This window comes from Camelus ferus, chromosome 1 (assembly GCF_009834535.1).
Source record: "Camelus ferus isolate YT-003-E chromosome 1, BCGSAC_Cfer_1.0, whole genome shotgun sequence".
NCBI lineage: Eukaryota > Metazoa > Chordata > Mammalia > Artiodactyla > Camelidae > Camelus > Camelus ferus.
The window spans coordinates 90,411,928-90,435,397 of record NC_045696.1 but is presented as its reverse complement, the minus strand read 5'-3'; the positions used below and the strand labels follow the sequence as shown (position 1 = coordinate 90,435,397).

The window sequence follows — 23,470 nt, the reverse complement described above, 5'->3', positions numbered from 1 at the left end:
TTGGTGGTTTATATGTTTAATTGAATATTCTTAAAGTACTAAAATAAAACGTTTCTACTCTTAGTCAGGTTGTTCGCTATGAGGAGATTCCAGCAGAATTCAGGGCGGCAGCAGCTGACCACAGGCAGGAGCTGATTGAATGTGTTGCAAATTCAGATGAGCAACTTGGTGAGATGTTTCTGGAAGAAAAAATTCCCTCAACTTCTGATTTAAAGGCAGGTGCTCTCAAAATATGTCTTATATTAATATGAAAAAGGTTTTTTGTTTTCTTTTGTTTTACAGGGAGGGGACATGATGCTTTTATGCAGAGTTTTATTAATGAAATCTGAGTAATTTTATTGACTATAATTGGTTTCTTCAAAAAATACTTGACATGGCATTTTTTTAAAGTAGTGAGTTATGTAATAATATCTTGCAATGGGAAAAGTCAAAGTTTTTTCTAGACAAAAAGATACTTAAACTGCCTACCTCTTGGGCATATCCTTGTTAAGAAGAAAGAAGACAAACTAGCAATGTTACAGCAATAAGACAGCTTTAGAGGCAAAGCAGTTAAATATTTGCAGACTAAATGTTGGTCCTTGCACTATTGTGCTGTTTGGAAGGCCATGTGGATTCCTTCAGTTGATTGTTCAACTCTTTAAAAATAAAGAGCCTTGCCTAAGACTGATACTCACTTTTTGAATAGATATTTCTCCATAGAGATAGCAAATGGCCAGTGAACACATGAAAAGGTGCTCAACATTGCTAACCATTAGGGAAAACAAAACTACAATGAGATAGCACTTTATTCATTAGGATGGCAGTTATTCGAAAAACAAACAACAGGTGTTGATGTGGATGTGGAGAACTTGGAACTCTTGTGCATTGCTGGTGGGAGTGTAAAATGATGTGGTTTCCATCTGCTGTGGAAAACAGTATGGTGGTTTCTCAAAAATGTTAAATATAGAACTACTATATGATCCAGCAATTCCACTTCTGTATACCCAAAAGAAATGAAAGCAGAGACTCAAAAGAAATGAAAGCAGAGACTCAAACAGATATTTGTATACCAGTGTTGATGGTAGCACGATTCACAGTGGCCAAAAGATGGAAACAACCCAGTGTCTATCAGTGGAAGAATGGATAAACAAATTTGGTATATTCATACAATGGAGTATTATTCAGCCCTAAAAAGGAATCAGATTGATACGTGCTACAACATAGATGAGCCTTGAGGACATTATGTTAAGTGAAATAAGCCACACGTAAAAGGACAAATATTGTAGGATTCCACTTATATGAGATACCCAGAACAGTCAAATTCCTAGAGGCAGAAAAGTGAAATAGGGGTTACCAGGGGCTGGGGGAAGGCAGAATAGGGAGTTTAATCAGCACAGAGTTTCAGTTTAGGTTGATGAAAAGTTCTGGACATGGATAGTGGTAACAGCAATGTGAACGTACTTAATGCCACTGAACTGTACACTTAAAAATGGTCAATTTTGTTATGTATATTTTATAATAAAATAAGACTGATACTTATTTTGCCAAACCACTTGATGCACTTAGCAGAGATCAGATAAGTAATTATTGTTTGTAAGACATTGTACTCAAGGAGTTTATAAATCAGATGCACAAGGAAAGAACCCTATTGAAGCTGAGATGCTTACTAATATATGAGAGTCCTTTACCATTCATAAAGGCCTTATCTTCTCAGCTCTCTGATGAGTAAGGAACACCATGTAGGAAGGTATAGGTCTGACCTTAAAGTCAAGATTATATCCTGGAAACCACAATAGGGAGTTAGGCTTTGATCTATTAAAGGGAATGTGTCAGGGGTCCCCAAGACCTGTGATTCACTATGAGTAAGGACTTAGGACATAATTGTACTCGTGGCTATGATTCATTCTAGTGAAAGGATACAAAGCAAAATCAGCAAAGGAAAGAGGCATGTGAGGTGAAGTTCAGAAGAAGCCAAGTGTAAGCTTCCAGGCGGCATCTCCCAGTGGCGTCTGTTTCCTCATAGGGCATGCCTGTTTCCTCCAGCAACAAGTTATGACTACACCTGTGAAATGTTGTCTACCAGGGAAGCTCATTAGAAACTCAGTACCCAAGGTTTTATTGGGGGCTGGTTACATAGACACCCTCTGCATGTACCAAATTCCAGACTCCCAGAAGGAAAGCAGGTGTTAAGCACATAACATATTTTTTGTACAAACAGCATAGGCACAATGAGCTAGTCTTACCAGTTCTGGGAATGCTGGGAACCCTCTGAAATCCAAGGCTCCAGATTCCAGCCAGGGACCAGCCTTGCAGGCAAGCCTTTCTAAGGAGGTGGTTTCAGTCCTGCTATGTTTACTGTTTTTTGCACAGGATACATAGGTGTAGTTTAGTTTCTGTATTGTTGTTGGATATATAGTATTAGGGACAGTAGAAAGGCAACAATTTTCAAGTATAAATATGATTCTGATAAAAATAAGGAGAAATTTCAGGGAAATACACTGTGGTAAGATTCCTATGTCCCTACTTTTACACATAAGAGAGGGTTGTAAAGTCAAAGATGGACCTTGTGGTCTAGGGTAGCCTCAGTGGTCAATGACCTGGCCATTACTGATTCTTAGCAACAACAAAAGCAAGTTTTTAAGATAGTTTCAAATAATAATTGCTTTCTTGCCATGCTTATTTTTCCTTTTTTATATTCCTTTTATTGTGCTCAGCTGTTACCCTGCTTTTCATTGTGATGTTTAGCAATTGTGGTTATGAATGTTTTGATTTAAGCTTTTTGGGGATAACTCGTTTTCTGCTTTTTCCTGAGGACTGAGAAGTAATTGCATGCTGCTCTGTATTTCTGTGGTGGGGGTGTTGTGGCCACAGCACAGCTGTTGGCCTCTGCCAGCTGCTAGAGCTAAAACTGCACTGCTGGCTCGGAGGCCTGCTTTTGCCAGTAGCCCCTGAGGAGCGAGAGTGGGACACGCACGATGGGTTGAGGACAAGACCCAGAGGTCATTATTTTAGAGCCTGTTACTGTCATGGCGCTTAAATAATGGATAGTTTCGTACTGTTTGGTTTCCTGTATGTACAGTCTTAAAAAAAAAAAAGAAAGAAAACAAATCAATTAATTAAATGTTTTTTAAAAGATGATACTTTATATGGTTTAAACATTTAAAAACTAAATTAAAAACACAGTAAAAAGTCTCCCACCTGGCTCCCATCTGCCTAGTTCTCTGCCCCGTCCCTAAAACAGATTGCCAATTAATAGTTTCTGATGTATGGTTTTTTTGTTTGTTTGTTTGTTTGTTTTGGTATATATATTGCTTTTCCCTCTGTTTTACACAATTGTTAGCATACTGTTTATATGGTTCTGTGTGTGTGTCTATTTTCTGTGTGTGTGTGTGTGTGTGTGTGTGTGTGTGTGTGTGTGTGTCTATATATATATTTGGGGGGGGGGGCAGATTTAAAGTTAGTGACATTCCAGGAATGTTAAAAGCAATTGCACAGTTAAATAGCTTTTTTTTTTTTTTAAATTTTGACCTTAATTTATAGAGGACCTGATTCTAGTCTCCACTGGAGCCAGTACTCCAAAGAGTATCAATTCATTTCATTCATTTGTTAGTTTTTAATTGATCTGAAACACCAAATACAATTCTAAGATAAACTAATCATTAAATATTTTTCCTTGTGTAGCTTGCAATTCGAAGAGCTACTCTAAATAGATCATTTACTCCTGTCTTTTTGGGAAGTGCCTTGAAGAACAAAGGAGTTCAGCCACTTTTAGATGCTGTTTTAGAATACCTCCCAGATCCATCAGAAGTCCAGAATTACGCTATTCTCAATCAGGAGTAAGTCTTGGAAATATTCTTAGTTTATGCACTGTAGAAGAATTTAAGAATTGTTCTTGTAGTTTTGCTGTACTTGTGGGTTTTTGTTTTTTTCTTAATTTACAAAAACCAACCTCCATTTCTATTTGGTTAACAATTTTGGCATAGAGAAAAATACTTATTACACCTTCCCATATCATGTTCTATTTGTAAATTAGAAATATGATTTGTTCCATTATCTATCAAGATTTGTATTATTAGAAAATTTTCTCATTTGGGACCAGTCATATTAAAAAAAGAGCTTTAAAACAAAAATTTTTAAGCTCTCTCGTTTTCTTTTTCTAGCAGACCATTTCTGTGTTTTTCATTCTACTCTGCACCTATCAAAGTATAATAACTAAGGCCAGACAAGTAATTTTTATTGCTCTCTTTCAGTGAACTTTCATTTATGTGTAAGCTCAGAAATGTTTAGTACACATGTGCTTTTTCTCAGGTAAACTCTGATGAAAAAACTGATATAAAAGAAATATCAAATATTACATCTCATAGATGTATATTTCTTTTGTTTTAAGTGACTCACAAGAGAAAACCAAAATCTTAATGAACTCCGAAAGAGACAATTCCCACCCATTTGTAGGCCTGGCTTTTAAACTGGAGGTAAGTTGCTTTCTATTGTATTTAACTGCTATATGTAGAAATACTCTTTTCTCTTAAGCTTTTATTCCTATTACACAGTGATTCATAGGAAAAATTTGGTTATAGATTTCTCCACTGTAAAATTACTCTTCCCCATCCCTCCCCCCTCTTTTCCATACTGAGTCTTTAGGAGGAGGTTACTATGCATAGCCTACATCAAGGGGTGGGGATAATGCTCTTGCTCCTTGAGGGCGCAGTATCTACATATGAGTTGTTTCAGATTCTTTTTTTATCAGTATGGACTCCAGGATATTTATTTTGTACTTTTGAGTTACAATCCAGTAGTAGTTACTTATTTTGTTACCAGATTGGCCAGATTTGGCCACTGGAGCTCTTTCAGTTGGCCTCTGCGTCCATTTGACATTCCCTGGTATTTTGCTTTTTTTTTTTTTTTTTTTAATACTTCCTTACTTCCTGGCACTACAGGATGCTCCTGGCTTATCTTGTATATTCCCTGCTCCAGCCCTAGAGACAGCTGTCTCTTTAGGAGCCCTCGTCCCTTTTAAAGTGAATGGCATTAGAAACCAAGATTTAGAGACTGGCTGTGCTTTTTATTGTGGTGTTTTTGCTTCTGTTCATAATACTTTAAGTGGAAAAAAGATGGGTAAGTTGGAGGTTTTAAAGGCTGGTTATTTTTGGAATGGAATTATAATTGGGGGTGGGGAGTTTCTGTACTTTTTATTTTTAAGTTTTTATAATATTACTCTAAAATCAGAAAAAGTAATTTTATTTCTTTTATTAAATAAAAAATTCTTTAATTTCTGTAGTGCTTTACAATTTTCAAAAGTTTCACACACATAATTTCATATAATCCCATAATAACCATTTTTTTCCCTCTACCCCTATATTGCCCCTCCCCTACTTCTGTCTCTCCAGTGGTAACCACTAGTTTGTTCTTTATATCTGTCAGTCTGCTTCTTTTTTGTTTTATTCACTAGTTTGTTGTTATATTTTTTGATTCCACAGGTAAGTGGTATCATACAGTATTTTTCTTTCTTTGTCTCACTTGTTTCACTTAGCATAATGCCCTCCAAGTCCATCCATGTTGTTGCAAGTGGCAAAATTTCATTTTTTATGGCTGAAAAATATTCCTCTGTGTGTGTACATCACGTCTTCTTTATCCATTCATCTGTTTTTGGACACATAAGTTGCTTCCATATCTTGGTGATTGTAAATAGTGCTGCTATGAACATTAGGTGCATGTATCCTTTTAAATTAGAGTTTTGGGGCTTTTTTGGATATGTACCCAGAAGTAGAATTGCTGGGTCATATGGTGACTCTATTTTTAGTTTTTGAGAAAGCTCCATACTGTTTTCCACAGTGGCTGCACCAATTTACATTCCTACCAATAGTGTACGAGAGTTCTTTTCTCCACACCCTCACCAGCATTTATTATTTGTGTTCTTTTTAATGATAGCCAGACTGGTGTGAGGTGATACTTCATTGTGGTTTTGATTTGCATTTCCCTGATAATTAGTGATGTTGAAAATCTTTTCACATCTGCATTTCCTCTTTGGAAAAATGTCTGTTCAATTCCAGAAAAAGTAATTTTAAATTAAAAAGTAGAAATAACATTGCAGTGACAATTTTTATGCTTAAAGCTTTTAAGAATAATGTATTTAGGAATATTTTCTTCGGTTCCTCAGAATAGCAGTTATTGAGTAAAAGGTATGGAATACTTTAATACTTAATGATTTATATTGCCAGATTGCTTTTATACTCTCAGAATTCATGTACATATTTAGATTATTATTTCAGTGAATCTATCAGCATTGAGTATTAAAAATCATTACTGATTTCACAAATGAAAGTGGTATTTTAATATATCATCTTGACTTAATTCCTAATGAAAGAACATTTTTCCATATATTTATTATGCAGTTGTATTTCTTCTTTTGTAATTATCTATTTCTTTTGTCTTTCCTTTTTTAAAATTAGAGTCAGTGTTTTACTTACTTGTTTGTATGAGCTTTCTCTAATAAAATTTTTTGAAAAACAATTAGTTTAAAATTTATATAGTCAGATATATCAGTCTTTGTCTTTAGTCATTTTCTCATTTTTAACCTTATAAATCTTCCTCTTTGAGTATCTTTTATAAATACTTTTGTTTCTTCTCCTTTTTTCTGTTTTTCTTTTCCATTATTAACCCAACTGGAATTTGTTTTGCTGAAGGCTATAAGGTGGTATCTGAATGTATCTCCTCTGCCTCCAAATAGAAGACCAATTGTCCAGTTAACAGTTTTTGAACAATGTTATCTTTTTCCATTGATTGTCATGTCTCCTTTATCATCCATTGACAAATTGATTAAACATTTTAGATACTTATACTGTACTCTACGGGCTGTTCAGTTTAATTTGTGCTAGTTTATGCATTTTATGCCTTGGAGTATTTAATATGTTTTTATATCAGTCAGAGTTATTTTCTTTTCATTGCCATAGTTTTTCAGAAATTTCTATTTTTATCTGTTCTTCTAAATGAGTTTTAAAATTACTAACCAAATTTTTAAAAAATTACTCTTGAGATTTTGAGTGCTGTTGTGTTAAACCTATAAATTAAAGTGGGAAGAATTGGCAACTTTTAAATACATATCTAATAGGCTACTGTTATATTCACGAGGAAATGATCCTTGATTATTCATTTATATTCAGTCATTTTTGCAGAGCTCTTGTATAGTTTTCCAGGTGATTATCAGTCTTTTTTACATGTAGTATATGGTCTTAGCATTTCTAATGATATTTTTGTTGTCTTTCTAATAGTTATACCTTATTTTTATGTCTTATTGTATTAAACTGAACTTATGAAATAACTTATATAAATAATTTAAAACTTTCTAATAACTTTTATTTCCGAGGAAACAGAAGTAGTATCTTGGATTGTGATGCCAAAAACAGCAACCATTGAACTTACTGAATTCAAAACTAGTATTAAAGTAGTTTATGATAATAAACTGAAACAAGTATATAAGTTGTACTACTAAAACTGATGGGGAATATTTGGAGGTAATTGTGAAGTTTTCCTCTTAATTTTGATTCCTGTGTTTCTTTTTCATTCTTTCTGCCCTTACCCAATTTTGACTTCTAGGCAGGTCGATTTGGACAGTTAACTTATGTTCGCAATTATCAAGGAGAATTGAAGAAGGGTGACACCATCTATAATACGAGGACAAGAAAGAAAGTGCGGGTGCAACGGCTGGTTCGCATGCACGCCGACATGATGGAGGCAAGTGCCCAGCCATTGTTGTGAGATCAGAAATTTCTGTGACACACCTAAAGTAGGTCTGCCTTCTTGATATCTTGAGCCTCACAAGAAAGTCGCTTCCAGTTGAACATGTTTTCCTAGCTTCTTCCCTTTTTTTTTAATTAGATGTGCTGCAGTTCTGAGGTAGCACTTTGGTATGGGCTAAATTAGCACAGGTTAAGAATGCGTTTTATATCACCATTTATGAGTTAGCTGTATTTCCTCAGCGGCCAGTGTTAAGGACAGGAGATTATTGTTTCCCTGAGATTCAGAACACAAGATTCAGCACTTTCCCTAAGGGCTGTCATTATAAAGTGTATAATAGGTTTTTAGGGCAGTGGAATAAATTCACATATAGCTTCCCACATTGTTCAATAGGTTTGCTTCCTGAAAAGTGAAGGGTGTGAAGGCTCTGTTTAACCCTAGAACTTTGTATTCATGGAAAGGCCATATTGGTGCTAGAATCCATCTGAAGATTTAAAACCTCTCCAGGTCTGGTCTGGGAAATAAACTTTGGCTTATCGCTTGAATTCTTGAATTGGCTTTGAATCCGTCCTCACCTTTGTGGCTCGTTAGGTTAGGCCTTGGCAGGAATACCAAGTATGTGAGGGTTGTCTCCTTCTTGCACCCTTTTCCAATTCAGTGCTATGCTCCTGGAGAAATTTATTAATCTAAGCAAAATCTTATGACATTCAGAAATTTTGGGTGGCCATAACTTTTGTATCTCCTAGAAAATGAGTAGACAGTCTCCCAAAATCGAACATCATTGCTGTTTTTGAGATAGGCAGCAGGGGGCAGGCTAGTGGGATTAGTGATTGTCACAGCTCTTTCATGGGCCAGACGCTAAGAGGTCTGTACCGCTGTGTGCCCATGAAAACAAGCCACACACACTTGCTTATTCACAGCCACAGCTGTTATGAATGAACTGTCAATAAAAAGACAAAGGCCAGGAAACTTAGAGGCACCAGTGCTTTGTTCTTAGATTTCCTGTGGTTTCTTAACTGCTTGCATCTGTGAGAAATTAAGATTATTTTAAGTACAGTGGGCTCCATTCTCCTGCCTTTGTTTTCAAAACTTCCTTTACTGGTTTTCCTTGTATGCCTTTGTCATACACATCTCATTGTTGGACTGTGGCAGCACATATGGTACTACATACTTTTTAATTCTATAGAAATAACTTTAGAAACGTGAGGCTCTGTGTTCTGTCAGTACTGCGGATCCTTTAAGTAAATATGCCATAGCTCTTAGTTTCCATTTAAGGTAAAATCTTGTCAATTGAGATGTGTTTTTAATAAAGGCTCTTTTTAAGGTATATCTTACCCTGGTTGATTGTTGGTGTTGCATTGATTCTAGCTAATTTCTCCTTTGTAGAATTCATGGTTAGATTCTGTCATGTTTGTTTTGTACACTGTATTTATTGTGCAGTTACTTTTTAGTTACTATGTCCTGATTTGTACTACTTGCAAGTATCATTTTGTGTTATTTATTTAGGATGTTGAGGAAGTGTTTGCCGGAGACATCTGTGCATTGTTTGGCATTGACTGTGCTAGTGGAGACACATTCACAAACAAAGACAGTAGTGGCCTTTCTATGGTAAGTCGTTGAATTTCAAAGTTATTTATCACTTGAGTTTCAAAAGTTTGTGTTTTAGTACTTTAGAAAAACAACCACAGATGTTTTCATTTAGTGCCACAGGCATCCAGTGTAGATTTGTTGTGGCTCTTTTAATGTCAGTTAAACAAGTGCTCTGGATTAGCTAACTTACCTGGTTTTTCTTAGTAAAATCATTCCACGATCCCCCAAGGTTTAAGATGGAGGAAAAATCTTCACTCAACACACTGGGACCGTGTAGCTGTGACTCCTGTATCCTGAAATCTGCCTCCCCATTGTGGGCACTTCTCTAATTGCTGTCACCATCATCAGGCTAGTCCCAACTGCGTGCTCCTTCCTTATTAACTCAGCAGCCAGAGAGTGAACCCTTCCCTCAGTCCCCTAGAGAACCATAGGAGCGGGCTGTAACATTTACAGTAGACTTGGGGTTATCAGGATAGAGCAGAACCACGCCCCAAATGCGAGATGCAGCTGGACAGTCCAGCTTACTGTGCACAGCCTGCCTTGTGGAACTCGTAGGTCCTTCTTCATTACTCCCAGAGCCTGAAGGAAACAGCATGCTTTTCCTGCCTTTCAGTCCCCTTCCCTCACTCCCCATTTTTGCCCCTACAGGAGAGCAGGCTCTTCTACACTATGACTGTTTGTTCATGAGGGTGGTTCCTCTCCTGAATCCAGTAAGGGAAGAGTATGAGTACAGAGGTGATAGGTGATTTGCAGTGAAGGAGTGTACAGTGGGTCCTTTATGTAAGAACTGGTCCCTCCCTAACAGATGAGCACTGTAATGGCCCTGTATCATGTGATGAATTCTTTATTTTGTAATTTAGCTTTTTTGTATATAATACTCTCTACTGTCTGTGGTTTTACATGTTGAGTTAGGACACTACAGAGATCTTAAATCTATAAATGTTTTGAGGAGACCTAGATAAGGGAACTTCTTTAATCAGTATTATTGATAAGGCTTTTTCCAAACTTGCCATCAGCAGTATGAACGGACTGGAGGTTTAGGGAAACACTCAGGCTTTGAAGCAAATAGATATTGATCAGAGTCTCACTTCTACCCTAAGCTACCTACTGGCCCTTGGCCAAGTCATTTTTTTCTTCTTGCCAAGCCTTTAATGATTTTATTTGTAAAATGGGGATAATAATATCTGCCTCTCAGAGTTGTGATTGATTAAATGAGGTATCATGTGTATAAAGAATCTAGTCCCTTTCTCTGTTTCTCTTAACTGTGATTGTAGTATATTTTGATTAAATAAAGTAACTTATCAGACGATAGCTATAGAAAATGTAGCCACTAGCCAATAGGAATTCCGTATTTCAGCATTTGGGTTCATTATAATGATCATGTTAAACTGAAAGTGTCGACAAACTTAAAGGTCTTAAACAAGTAAGTAAACAGGTACTCTATTGTTATTTTGGGAGGGAGAAGATCATATAAGTAGACGTCTTTATTAATATATTTGTTTATTTAATGCAAAACAGACCAAGATATATTTTGTCTAGCCTAAAGATGTTGACTAGTGTTTGTCTTTTGTTCTCTTGTAAAGTAGAACATTAATATTAATCCATCTCTGACACAGACAGTACTGTATTTGAATCCTCTGTTCTTTTAAAAATATTTCAGGAGTCCATTCATGTTCCTGATCCTGTCATTTCAATAGCAATGAAGCCTTCTAACAAGGTAGGAGTTTAATGCTCAGCATATCACAATAAAAACTTGAGCTCTTTTTCATCTCTCTCCACAATGTATATGTTCTCTTGTGATAACCAGCAGTCTTACGGTCTTGATTTCCTCTTTTGGTATTCAGATCATCTGTTAAAATTTACCAGTCTATTAGTAAGTACTCCTCAGTATATTTGAAAAAGTTGATGGTATTATAATATTCATGAGACTGCTTTGTAACTCTTCACTATAGTAAACATGTATCATTGGCTCCAGAGTGTTAGTTGTAACTTCCTAGATTCAGATCGTAATGGGATGGAAAGGGGGAAACTGGGGCATTTGTCCTCAGTTGTAGAAAAACCTCACTGTAAAGTATATTGGAATATTGTGTAGATTAATTGCCTCGTGGATTATAATGCATCTCTACATCTGTGGTAGTTATGAAGTAAATGTCTGATTATAACATGGAAGGTCTGCAAACAAGACCGTTTTTCTCACTTTCAAATATAACAGTTTTATGACTGGATTTGATGTCATTTAGCTTTTTAGCCAAATTGCTTGAATAGGTTCTGCATTCACATTGCTTGCCTTCGGAATTAGTCCTGATTGTGAACCATAATTGTGTAGTTCTTAAGTTGCCTTGACAGTCATAACTCTCATGTTAATGTGGTATATTGCAATTAACTCGTTTGTGCACTGAGTAAACATTTTATGATCTCTTGTCATCTGGGAACCATCGTTTACAGAATGTTTTCTGATTTATGGTCTTATGGATACTTTAACAGCTACTACTTCATCTATTTTGAGGAACTTGAGATTTTCCAGACCCTTCTCATTATAGAAAAGAGAATGTTGAGGTGGCAAGAAACATTTAATCACTCCATCTCAGGAATGCGAGGGAAAGCAAGCTTTACATCTTACCACAGTGAGATGCCACAGTTTGTTCCAAGTACTTTGCCAAATTGGTCACTTTTTCCTTCAGAAGATGAAGGGCTAGAAATTAAAGATATTATGTTACTTTATTCCTAAATTCAGAGTTTATGTAAGACATTTAACTGTTGAGAGTTCACAACAATGGGGGGGATATCAAATGCATCAATATTCAGAAGGCTTTTTTGGTGTCTTGAGGTGTCTGCTTGCTGGAGAATTAATACAAATCAAATAATGAAGTCTCTGTATAAGGCTGTGAATCCCAGTAGTGAGGCAGGGATGACCTAGTGAGTTGAGAGTCCCTGACTAGTACAGGGAAAAGGGAAAAGACTTTGGAGATAGACTAAGCCAGGAGTCAGTACCCGCTTTGCCATGCACTAGCTGTGTGGCTTTGAGCAAGTCACTTAACTTCTCTGTACCTAGTTTCCTCACCTGTAAATGTGGATGGTTCTGTCTTGCAGTCTTGTGGTTAGAATTTGAGGTAACATATACAAAACAAAAACATCTTCAGCCACACGTGATAGCTGTAATACTGGTGATTCAGGGCATGTTCGTTTTCTATTGGTGCAGTAAGAAATTAGCCCAAACTTTGTGACTTAAAATGGCACAAATGTATTATTTTACAGTGGTGTAGGTCAGAAATCTGACACAGTTCTTAATGGGCTAACATCAAGATATTGGCAAGTTCCCTTCTAGATAGAGACTCTAGGGAAAAATTTATTTCCTTACTTACTCAGGTTGTGGGTAGAATTCAGCCCCTGTGGTTGTAGGACTGGGGTCCCCATTTCATTGCTGGCTGTCATCTGAGGGCTATTCCCAGCTGCCAGAGACTGCTCACCTTCCTAGGCTTGTAGCCGCCTTCCTACTGTCTTCAGTGCCACCAACTGCGAAATGAGCCCCTTTCATGCTTCAAATACCTCCTGTCTCTTCTTTCCCTCTTCCCATCTCTGACCTACCCTTCTGCATTCCTCTTCCATTTTTAAAGGCCCATGTGGATTACGTTCAGCCCATCCGGATTATTCATAATCTCCCCATCTCATAGTCTGTAACCTTAATCACAGCCGCAGAGCCCCTTTACCGTGTAAGGTAACAGTCACAGGTTTGGGGGGATTAGGGGCTGTCCTTAGAAGGCCATTATTCTGCTTACCACGTAAGGAGAATAAAGGTGCATCAGACCACATCCAGGCAGGTTGTTTGAAAGGGAGAAGTTTCAGCGAGCATTTGCTTGGTGTTGGTCTTTACTGTCTTCTTGAATCTACCGTGGAATCTTGGTAAACATGTTGATTCCTTTGATTGTGTGTAGGATTTCTAAAATATAACACAGTAACACAGATTCTCCTCTTCACTTCATGGGCAGTTTTCACAAATGTACAGTTTTTGTCAATATAATAGAAAAGGGCATAGAGTTAAGTCTTAGACTTTTATGTTGTGTCTTAGTGTGAAAAGAAGTCTGTCAGTTTACTATTCTTTGCTTTCTTGGCTGTGTTGTATCCAAGCTCACATTTAAAAGGGCCTAGGAATTAGGTGGTGGACCATTTTTATTTCTTAACTGCTTATGTATTTGATTTCATTCAGTTGTTTCAATAGTTTCATCGCTTGTCATGCTTAATAAAATGTGTAATGATTTTCTTTTTTTAAAGAATGATCTGGAAAAATTTTCAAAAGGTATTGGCAGATTTACAAGAGAAGATCCAACATTTAAAGTCCACTTTGACACTGAAAGCAAAGAGACAATTGTATCTGGAATGGGAGAATTACATCTGGAAATCTATGCTCAGGTAATAAGAAGGAAGTTAAATTCACTTTATTTATGTCTTGTGTTTTGTAAGAGTAAAGGTTAATAATTCTCAATTTATAAACTAATAGTGGTTCTTCAAGCTCACTCTTGTTTGTATTCAGATGTGGTATCCTCCACTTTGTGTTACAGATTAATCACTTTTGATTTATAAATCTTTTTATTTGTAAAACATTGCAGACTTCTAGAATCAAGGTTCAGGGGATTTGCAATAAGACCATCCATCATCTCCCAGATCATGGTTGGTTAGGTCAAGTATATCCTGGTCTCAGCCTTAGGGAGAAACCTGCAGGAGGAAACTGGCTGAGGAGGTCGGTGCACCAGGGGCCACACTTCAGGCTGTTTCTTGCCTATTTTCTTAAGTTAGTACTGGGAGATGGTTATAACGTAGATAAATGAATGGGTAGGTGGGGCTTGTACTTTCCTAGGAAAGTTCTTCTGTGTATATGAATGAAAACAAAATATATGTGACTTAACGATTATAAATTCTGGTTGTGATTATATCTCTGGAGTTGAGATAGTAGAAAATTCTGACAACATATTCATAAGCTATCCCAGTGAATATGTAATAAGATGGAACAAAGGTGAAGTTTTAATGGATAGATTAATTGGAGTAAGTGTAAATTAATCAGTCTAAATTAGAATTCATTTATATAAAATCTATAAAAGCAGTTTATATTGTTTAGTATCACATATTTATCCTCACAAGGCACATAAATGATTTAAGATTTATCATTTGCTTATCATATTTAAATGAATGTTTCTAAGGTAGTTAAGATTCTTAGATTTTTCTTCTAGTTTTTTGTTTGTTTCAATTTAAATATTCCAAAAAGTGATCTCCTGCTTTTTTTTTAAGAGGTTGGAAAGAGAGTATGGCTGTCCATGTATCACAGGAAAGCCAAAAGTTGCTTTCAGAGAGACCATTACTGCCCCTGTCCCGTAAGTATGCAACACAAACATACTGGAAGGCTGGAATTAAGAGCTTTTTATTATGGGATATACATAGCACTGTTACTGTTGATAAGACACTTTTCATGGTGACACTCTTTATTATGAAAGCTATATAATTCTGGTACTATAATTAAGCCATTTATACAGAGTGACAATTTTGGGATTCATCTGGCCCCTTAAGGTAGATGTCAATGAAGACTGGCACACACGTCATTAATAAGCATGTTTACACTTCATCCGGTGGTAGGGTCTTCATTTACTCCAACCGTGCTTCTTTTGGCAGACGGCTGTTATGTTTTACTTTAGTACCATATTGTGGATGCCACAGAACTTGCATTTGCCAAGGAATTATCTCCTGCAAGTAAAGGAAATTGATGCTATAATGAAATTTAGAAAACATTTAAGAAAACAGATTTATATTTTGTTAGAGACAAAACAGTCCTCAAAGACAGCATAAAACAAGTTAAATTGCTATAACTGTAGTATACTTCAACTTGGTGCCTGTTTGAATTGACAGGAATTCTGATTTAGAGTCAAAATTAATAAGGCATACTGTGGCTACAAAACAAGTCTTAATTTTGAAAGTGGCATCAAATAAAGATAACTGATACTCTACCTGAGATGCAATGTCATGAAGTAGGATGGTGTAGTCTAGCTCAATGAAGTCATCATTTCTTTGCTATAATTAAAAAAAACCCTGGCATTTAGAACTTAATATCATTGGCAAAAATGATATCTGTATTTTAAAAACCAGCTTTTCTTAATAGGTGATGATAATACTTCCACTTAAGTAAAAATAAAAATTGAATGTTGTAATTTATTTAGCCTGACAGAAAAACTATTCTCTTCTAAATAAGATTTCTTTCCAACCACATTTTAAAATCACGATTTTCTCGTTTGTTACTCTAAAAGTCATTTACCATTTCTGTTTTTAGTTTCTGAGTTGTGGTAGCTAGATAAGAGCATTACAGTCTATAATTTTGTCATTTAAGATTCCTTAATGTTTCCATTGTTCAGAAAAGCATAATTTAAGGGATAAACTAATAAAATGAGTGTTTACATTAAAGAAAACCAATTTTATAATAGAAATTCTCTTTTAAAAAGTGGAAATAATAAATGTCATGCTTGATTTTGTGAAAAGCTTTGATCTATGCTGCTAACTGCTTTGGGCATATTAAAGTCTTTATACTTTATACACAGAAATATTGCTTCTACATAGTTTAAAACCATGATTATCAGAGATTTGCTGTTACTTACACAAGGCTCTTTAAGGCTTGTAATTGATGTATTGAAACAAGCTCTGAACTCCAAGAGGCAACACAAACTCCTGTGGCTCCTTCGGCTAACAGTAATTACAAACGTGGCCCCAGGAGCGGATGAAACTATACTAGTCCCTCCTTACAGTATCTGGAAGCAGTCCTTTCTTTGACTGTATCAACAAAGAATGTCCTTTCAGAATAAGGTCAAAATCAGTAAGGTTTCTTATATGTTGGCTCTTAATAGGTAAAGATACGTAATATATATACCCTGAAGCACTGTATATATTATTAAACCCTTCTATTGGAATTTTCATTAATACTTTAAAACTGCAGTTTGGTGCAGGTTTTTAGGCTTTTTCTTTCATGAAACTACTGACACTGTCTTGTGCATATTTTGCTATAAAAAGATTGTATATCTTCTGTAACCTGGAGCAGCTACTCAATTATCTGAGGCCTCGGTGTCCCTATAGGAGTGTTGTAACCAAGGTTGCTACCTATTACCATGCATTACAAAAAGGCTCTCTTAAAATGTTGTAATAGTGATGTAGGTATTTGACATCACGCTCTGAGTACCGTAATTGGGTACCTGCCCTCCAGTGCCCAAGGGGATCTAGTAAGTAGTTGAAAGAGCCTGTGGAGTAAAGGTGCTCCGGCTGTCTTGCAGTTTGTTATCAGCAAGCTGAAACAAATCAAGTGGAAAGTCCTTTTCTCCTACGGAGATGACTGCAACTCTTGTGGTTTCTTTGCACTTTTTTTCCTTTATTCCATTAAATACTACTAGTTGACATTTTTTTCTCTTAAACCTCTTAATAAGGTTAAACTCAATGAATTTATTTTTATCTCTTTAAGGTCTAGAAAGAAGCAGTTTGAAATAGTCATATCGGACTTAAAACACAAAGTTAACAAGAAGAGGTTGTCAATTATGACTAACGGGGTTTTAAAAGAAAATTACATAAGTAAGCTTCACAAAGATTGAGATGCTAATATTTTTGTTCTGGCTGATTCGGGGGGCAAAAAATTCCAGCCATATCTCTAGCTCTGGCACTGCCATTTCAGTAGAGGAAAAAAGCAGAAGTAGTTTCAGTATCGCATGACTATAGTGATTTGAACACAAAATTTAGGTTGCCATAGGAAATAATCTGTATTAGCTATGCACAAAAACCATTGCCAAATTATTTATAACTCAGGACTTCAATCTCTTGAAACCAGCTTCACCTTCTCTGGCCTTGATAACTGTTCTCTCTTTCAAATACCAGGTTCACTATTTTAAATACAAAAATGACTGAAAGGGCACTATCCAGTCGTGAATTATAACACTTTCAGTAAATGTTAACCCTGTTAAGAGTGTAGTTTATAGAAATTACTTACCACTTGCTTGACAGTTTGAATTTTTGCCATTTTATACCATGTATTTTCAGTAGAATTCTGCCATATGATATAACTAGAGGCAACCCAGGCTAAATAGTGAACTGGCTTCATTTCCGGAGGTACATTTCCAAAACTGTCTGGTGAGGGAAACATATATATGGTAAATGGAATTATCTTATATATGCAGTATTAATTTAACCTTTTAAAAAATCTAAATTCTAAATCATATCTTAGTTTTCTTCAAATGTGTGCAGAAAATAATTTAATTAAGCCATGGATTGATCTAAAAGTCCCAAGGCCTTTTTTGTTGTTGTTGAATTAGATTAGTACTGAGTATTTTTGCAAAAGCCAGTATATTTCCAGCATAGTGTTAACAACGAACAATTCTGAACACAGGTAATTGATATTGACCTTAAAGTTGAAAAACTATTTTTCCATTCCATATTTACATACCTGGAATATTTTGTGCTACTAGTGGTTCCTTCATGGATTTGAGTCTTTGATAAAATGTGTTGTCTTCTTCATCTGGGTTCTTTCCAATTTCTCCTTCAAATGTGAAGTTGACTTCTGGTGCGGAGTCTTGTCCCATTGGAGGGTAAAGTACTTCAGCTGTGCAATTCACTGTAACTTGCTGTTTGAAATATTTTTCAAAAGATCTTTACATGTAGATGACCATCCATTACTAATTACTGTTCTTTGAGATATTACATTTAAAGCATTGTCCCCCTAATGGTGTTGTTTCAGACTTGACTTGGGAGTGCTTATTCCAGAAGTATCTAATTGACCCAGTAATTTTCTTATGTAACTTATTTTATAACTTGTAAGTTCTCGTAATCTTATAAACACACCTTAAAACTTTGAAAATATTTCAGTATTAATGGGATGTCTATTTGCAAGGCAGATTTTAGTCTGACTTATATACCAACTCCAGACTCTGGTTACTTTTTGTCTTTCCGTTACTCTTAGTCTCTTCTCCTAAAAATAACAGAAATTTTCTCAAACTCAGGTACTGCAGTCTGTATCTAGATGTAAAATGAAAAGATTGTAGCACTGATTCTGTTTTATAAAACTGTCTGGCAGCTCAAATGCCTTTTAATGAGTCTCTTTGTGTTAGCCTGTATCTCTTCTTAATTATACTTAGAAAAAAGGCAAACTTTTAAAAATTTCAAGATGGTTATGGTACAAGTTGCAGTACTTTTCAAGTTGGTCTCATTAATAATTTGAGAGGTGTAAAATTTTTTTAACATTTCCCTGCCCTATTACTGAAAGATTCTTATCTGAACATGGTGGTATCAGTTGGCCATTCTGTTACTCATAAATATCTAAAAGCACTGTTTTCTTTAATTAAAAGAAATGAAAAACAAAATGAGACAGACATAAGACAGTGATGATGATTGGAGAGTTAGTTACTTTACTTGTTCATATTAGCATAAATTGAACTAGCATATGAGTATATAACATTTTTAAAGGAAATTTACTTGAAGTATATAATGTCTCTTCCACATAACTCAATATAAATATTAACTGTATCTCAGAACACACAAAAAGTTAAAACTGACCCTGTGTGATCATTTTTTTTTGAGGCAGGGATTTCATAACAATTTTTCTTTAAAACTGAATTAATCCTATGATTTGATCAGCAGAGGTGATCTGGAGTATTTAGAATCGAATTTTATTTCATAATAAAGGACATTTCACTTACTTTTTGGATAATTTCTTCCACAGAAAATTTCAGGCAATACTTATGTCCTTTTCCTGGAATATCCTAAAATTGAGAAAATGTGGTGTTATTAATAACTCAATTCTTTGCATTGTTAGAAGAATCTATCCTCATTTGTTTGGGGTTACTGACTGGTGAGGGTAAGTGATTAAAGCTTTAGACCTTGAAAAAGGCACGTCACCATGTATATAACATCTAATTTAGGCCCTCTAGCAGGGTTGTTTCGGATGAGAATAAAAGGGTGGGATAAAAGCATATATGAATAAAATCAATTATAATTTACTTTTAATCATCAGCGGGCTCTAAACTCTGGATCTGTGATCCTAAATTCCACACCTAAATTTCAGATTCTGAAAATTTTAATTCTAAAGATGACAAATAAGATACACCATTGAAAATACTTTTCATAAAGCCCTGTGTATCCTCCAGATGGTGTTCAATGAAGATGAATTCCATTTGGGGCATATTACTACAAAATGATGTTAAGTACTGTTTTTACTTGTGTATTAGTGGACCTTCAAAATGCTATCTGAACAAATTTTTATAACAGTAAGACGAAGGTTTAGGTATTTCACTCTTGAATTAAGATACAATTGAGTGTTTATACCTAGTTATGTTATCTGGTGTGGTTTTGAAATTGTATCTACTCCCTTTCAGCTCTTCAAGACTGTTAGCAGTTAAACTTCTGTAGCATAAATAAGGGACGGTCTCAAATCTATTAGATTTTATTAAAATGAAAGTGAGCTTAGTGATTGCCCAGGCCTTGAGCCTTTAATTTAACTCTTTAGCCAGAGGGAGCCCATCGTTCACAGCAGTCAGTGGCAGTAGTGTTTGGTGGTAAAGCGAGCCTCAGCTCACAATACTTTTTTCTGATTTTGCTTTGTCAGTTTCTGTTGCTTTTTTGTTTCCCTCTTCATTTTGGTCAAAGAGTCTAATAAAAGAGTGGTCTTAAAATTTAAGTAGTGAAGAATCATTTGCACAACCGGAGCTTTTGTTGGTCCAGACTGGAATAGTAGATAAGAAACACAGTAGCAGTTTTAAGATCGTTTTGAAAATGGTTCCTACAGGTTTCACTTGTGGAAAGGGAAAAATGCCTCCCCTCATTGAGAACATTTCCTTATATTAGTTCCCATAAAAACTATACCAACGTCTCTGCCTTCCCGCGTGAAAACAACAAATAGCCCTGGGGCTGTCCCGAGACTGGAGTGTAGACCACCCCAAGAAATGCTAACTCGTCTCGACCGAAGGTCAGCAGTGTGACCCAGAAGAGGCATCGGAGTCGGGGGTAGGGGGCGGGGTTGGGAGCGGACCACGCTGAGAACCTAGGGAGTGGAGGGAATGTAGCAGGTGCCCCCACCGCCCTCTGCCCAACTCACCTCCAGGCTGGCTTGTTTGACTGTCTGCACCAGAAACACCTTGTGGGGGGTCCCCTGCTGGTAGTTGATGCAGCTCTCCGCCACCGAGGCCGCCCTGGAGGCTGGGTAGTGGGTCGGAGGGATTTCCATTCTTGGTGAGTGGCGGCTGGGCTCTCGTGGGGCTGCTCAAGCTGGGAAGTGCGTCCCGGTCCAGCCCGCGTGGCCCTACTGCTTTGGGCTGGGCGTGGCAGGGGCGGGATCGCCAGCTCCTTCCCTCCCTCTCTTCCTCGTTCCTTCCGATTCTGACAGCTGCCGCCTCGGCGCTGGTTCCTGAGAGGGCTGCTCTTGTGGCCCCGCCCTGCTACCGCCTACAGTTACTCTCCGGTTCCTGCGAGCAGAGAGCCGCCTCTTCCTTTAAGGGGGTGGAGAGTCTGGGCTAGGTGGTCAGGGACTACATCCTTCCTTCTGTTAACTTTTTCAGAAGTGCAGGGAGGGGCTTTCTGGACTTTGCCTTAATGGAGCATCTCCCCTGGGGCTTCTAGTTTCCTCTCAGTGGAAAGAGTGGTTGCTTCACTTGCAGACTGGAACACAACTTCCTTAATACACCACCCCCAGTGTCAGGCACAGAGCAAAGTGCGAAGGAGCTCCAGGTAGTGAGTCATGCGATTCCTTCTTTTCCCTTCCCAATGTGAGAGTCCAGGAACAGACTTACTCAACCCCACCAAATCAGAATATGAGACTGCAAACCATAGCATTAATTTGGAGAATTATGTAACTTAGGTCAGGAGAAATTTTAAAAGGTACTTGCACCCTTCTCTCCCTTTACTGATCTTAGAAGGATGAGGTTTTGATATAACACCATGCTTCCACTTTGAAAATTTTACTTTGAGGATTAAAACATTTAAAAACTGAACTTAAAGCACTACATTGAAGTAGTTTCTAACAAAAGTAGTTTTTAACGCTCCTTCAGCAAGCACAAACTTTTAGTACACAACACGTTTTTACTCTACAGATCTCTTAATTACCTGTATCTGTCACCTTTAGAGGAACTATAATCTAGGCTGTTTTTTGGATTTGCTGTAGATCAGGCAGCTAAGATTTCTTTTCATCAGATATATAGCTAACCTGACACTTTAGCTTGTTGGCTTGGAAATAAAGATTCTTTGCTATTTTTCTCAAGATGGATTTTTGTTGTTTCTTTGGGTAGATATATACGTTGTAGGGTTTTTTTTTAAGTTAACAAAAATGTATTTGTAATGTGTTTTCTCAAATATCTTTTAAAACTTATTCATAAATAAAGTCCTTGGAATAAGCAGATTTTTAACACGTTGATTGCCACATTACCCAAATCTGGGTGACAGTTGAGTTTCCTCAGGGGCACCTGATCCACAGTGGGTGATCGGGTGATCAAAGTGTTAAAGAATAGTAAGCAGTAAGGCATTTCCCATCCTTTCTAGTTAATATTAGCCATTAGTTGTCAAGTTACTAGACGATGAAAGAGTTAATTTCTCCTCTTAAGACTTTTACAAAAAAAATGGAGGTTTTTCTCTTTTGCTTGGGCAGGGCTAGTCATTCATCTTTCAGCCAACCTCTTAGGTTGTCACCGAGTGTATGTGTGTGAATTATGTGAATTATGTTGCTCCAGGAAAGAGTGGCTGAGAACATTCTGATTATGCAGAAAGAAATTTTTGCTGAGAATGAAATTTTTTAAGTTTCACAAATAGCTACTTAACATCTCTTGTGTAATTACTAGTTAGAATTGTGAGAAGTACATGTGAGCTTCCTAGATAAAGTCACCTTTTTGAAGCTTTATGAATACAACTACTGTCTCTGTAGATCAAGGCTAGTAACATAGGTTGTGATGTCAGGCATTTATTTACTTAAAGTACATATATTAATTTAGGTTCTTTTTAAAATATAACTAGTTATATTAAAAATTTTCAACTGCCTATTTAGATGTTAAATAAATAAACTGCATTAAGAGAATTTCATTCCTATTCTTGAGTCCTTGAAATCTTAGTTGCTTACTAAAGCTTCATGAATGATTAGTTAATGGATCATTATCCTCGAGCTTGAATAATGTATGGGTTACTTTGAAAGTAACAGAATTATTACGGATCTCTGGGATCAGGCAAATTAAATTATTTTAAATAACTGTATGAACATAAAACTAAAAACGCTTATGACTTGCAAATTTTGTAAGACTATAAAGTCACGTTAAAGCTACAAGATAGAGATATACAATAAAACCAACCAACACAATTCTAGTTAACATTAATTTTAATGTGAGAGAGAATGTTTTGCCAAAACTAATTTGTCTTTCACAAAATGCCAGTGGTCTGACCATAGGAGCATGGGTTCTTTTGTCTTCAGTGTACCTGTTAGCTGCCTACCAAGTGGTGTCTGAGTTCTTCCAATTCTCTGCTTAAGCGGCAGTAAAATCTTTCTTGTGCAGCGTCTTCTAATGGCTTTTGAAGTGAATGCAGGTTAAATCAGTTTATATTCTTTTCTTATTGGCCTTCTTAGAAACATGTTTGATTAAGAGTATTGGTCTTGGTGCAAATCCTGGCTCTGTTGCTTAACAGCCATATCACATTTGGCAAGTTTCTTAGCTTCTCTGACCCTCAGGTTTCTCACCTATAAAATCATGAATAAAAACAGTACCTACTTTATAGGTCTGTGGTGAAGAACAAGTAAGACAGTCCATAAAAAGTGCTTAGCACAAGCCTGGCACATAAGTATTCTGTTATTTGGCATCCACTTGATTATTAGCTCAGCCATGATCCTGGAAAACTGCATGGATTACTTGTAAACTGGTCCTCCAGGGCAGTACTGTCCAGTAGAACTTTGTGCAGTGATGGCAGTGTTCTGTCTGTGCTGCCCTGGACACTAGCTACACTGCACACTTGCCTGTTGACCATTTGCAGTGTGACTAGTGCAACTGAAGAACTAAATTTTAAATTTTATTTAACTTTAATATAAAGTTCAGTGTAAATATTTATGATTGGTGATTACCATACAGATAGCACAGTTCCAGAGTATGTTGTATAGATATTTTATTACTATCAACAAAATCGAAAACAATTTAAA

The 23,470-nt window shown here is 36.4% G+C and overlaps 2 protein-coding genes across 2 annotated transcripts in view; one reads left to right on the top strand and one right to left on the bottom strand.

Moving 5' to 3' along the window:
• The window catches only part of GFM1 (G elongation factor mitochondrial 1), a 40,654-nt gene that overhangs the window by 8,183 nt on the left and 9,001 nt on the right, over positions 1–23,470 (top strand). Inside the window, 8 exon segments of the mRNA XM_006190224.3 lie at positions 65–215; positions 3,661–3,815; positions 4,367–4,451; positions 7,573–7,710; positions 9,220–9,321; positions 10,964–11,020; positions 13,573–13,710; positions 14,584–14,666. Of these exon segments, the coding sequence (XP_006190286.2) occupies positions 65–215; positions 3,661–3,815; positions 4,367–4,451; positions 7,573–7,710; positions 9,220–9,321; positions 10,964–11,020; positions 13,573–13,710; positions 14,584–14,666 (909 nt within the window).
• LXN (latexin) lies at positions 14,698–20,694 on the bottom strand. The gene is made up of 6 exons (XM_006190223.3): positions 20,402–20,694; positions 19,008–19,070; positions 17,759–17,936; positions 17,306–17,442; positions 15,295–15,357; positions 14,698–15,033 (listed from the first exon to the last, which is right to left on the bottom strand). The coding sequence occupies exons 1-6, from the start codon at positions 20,528–20,530 to the stop codon at positions 14,935–14,937; spliced, it is 669 nt and encodes a 222-aa protein (XP_006190285.1). The 5' UTR covers positions 20,531–20,694; the 3' UTR covers positions 14,698–14,934.

Coding starts and splice junctions, on each gene's coding strand:
- LXN (XM_006190223.3), bottom strand. CDS start 20,530: ATGGAAATCCCTCCGACCCACTACCCAGCCTCCAGGGCGGCCTCGGTG. Junction 17,937..19,007: donor TGGAAGAAATTATCCAAAAA/GTAAGTGAAATG, acceptor TATTTCAAACAG/CAAGTTACAGTGAATTGCAC. Junction 15,358..17,305: donor TTCAAACTGTCAAGCAAGTG/GTAAGTAATTTC, acceptor TTTTAATTATAG/CAAAGAAATGATGACTTCAT.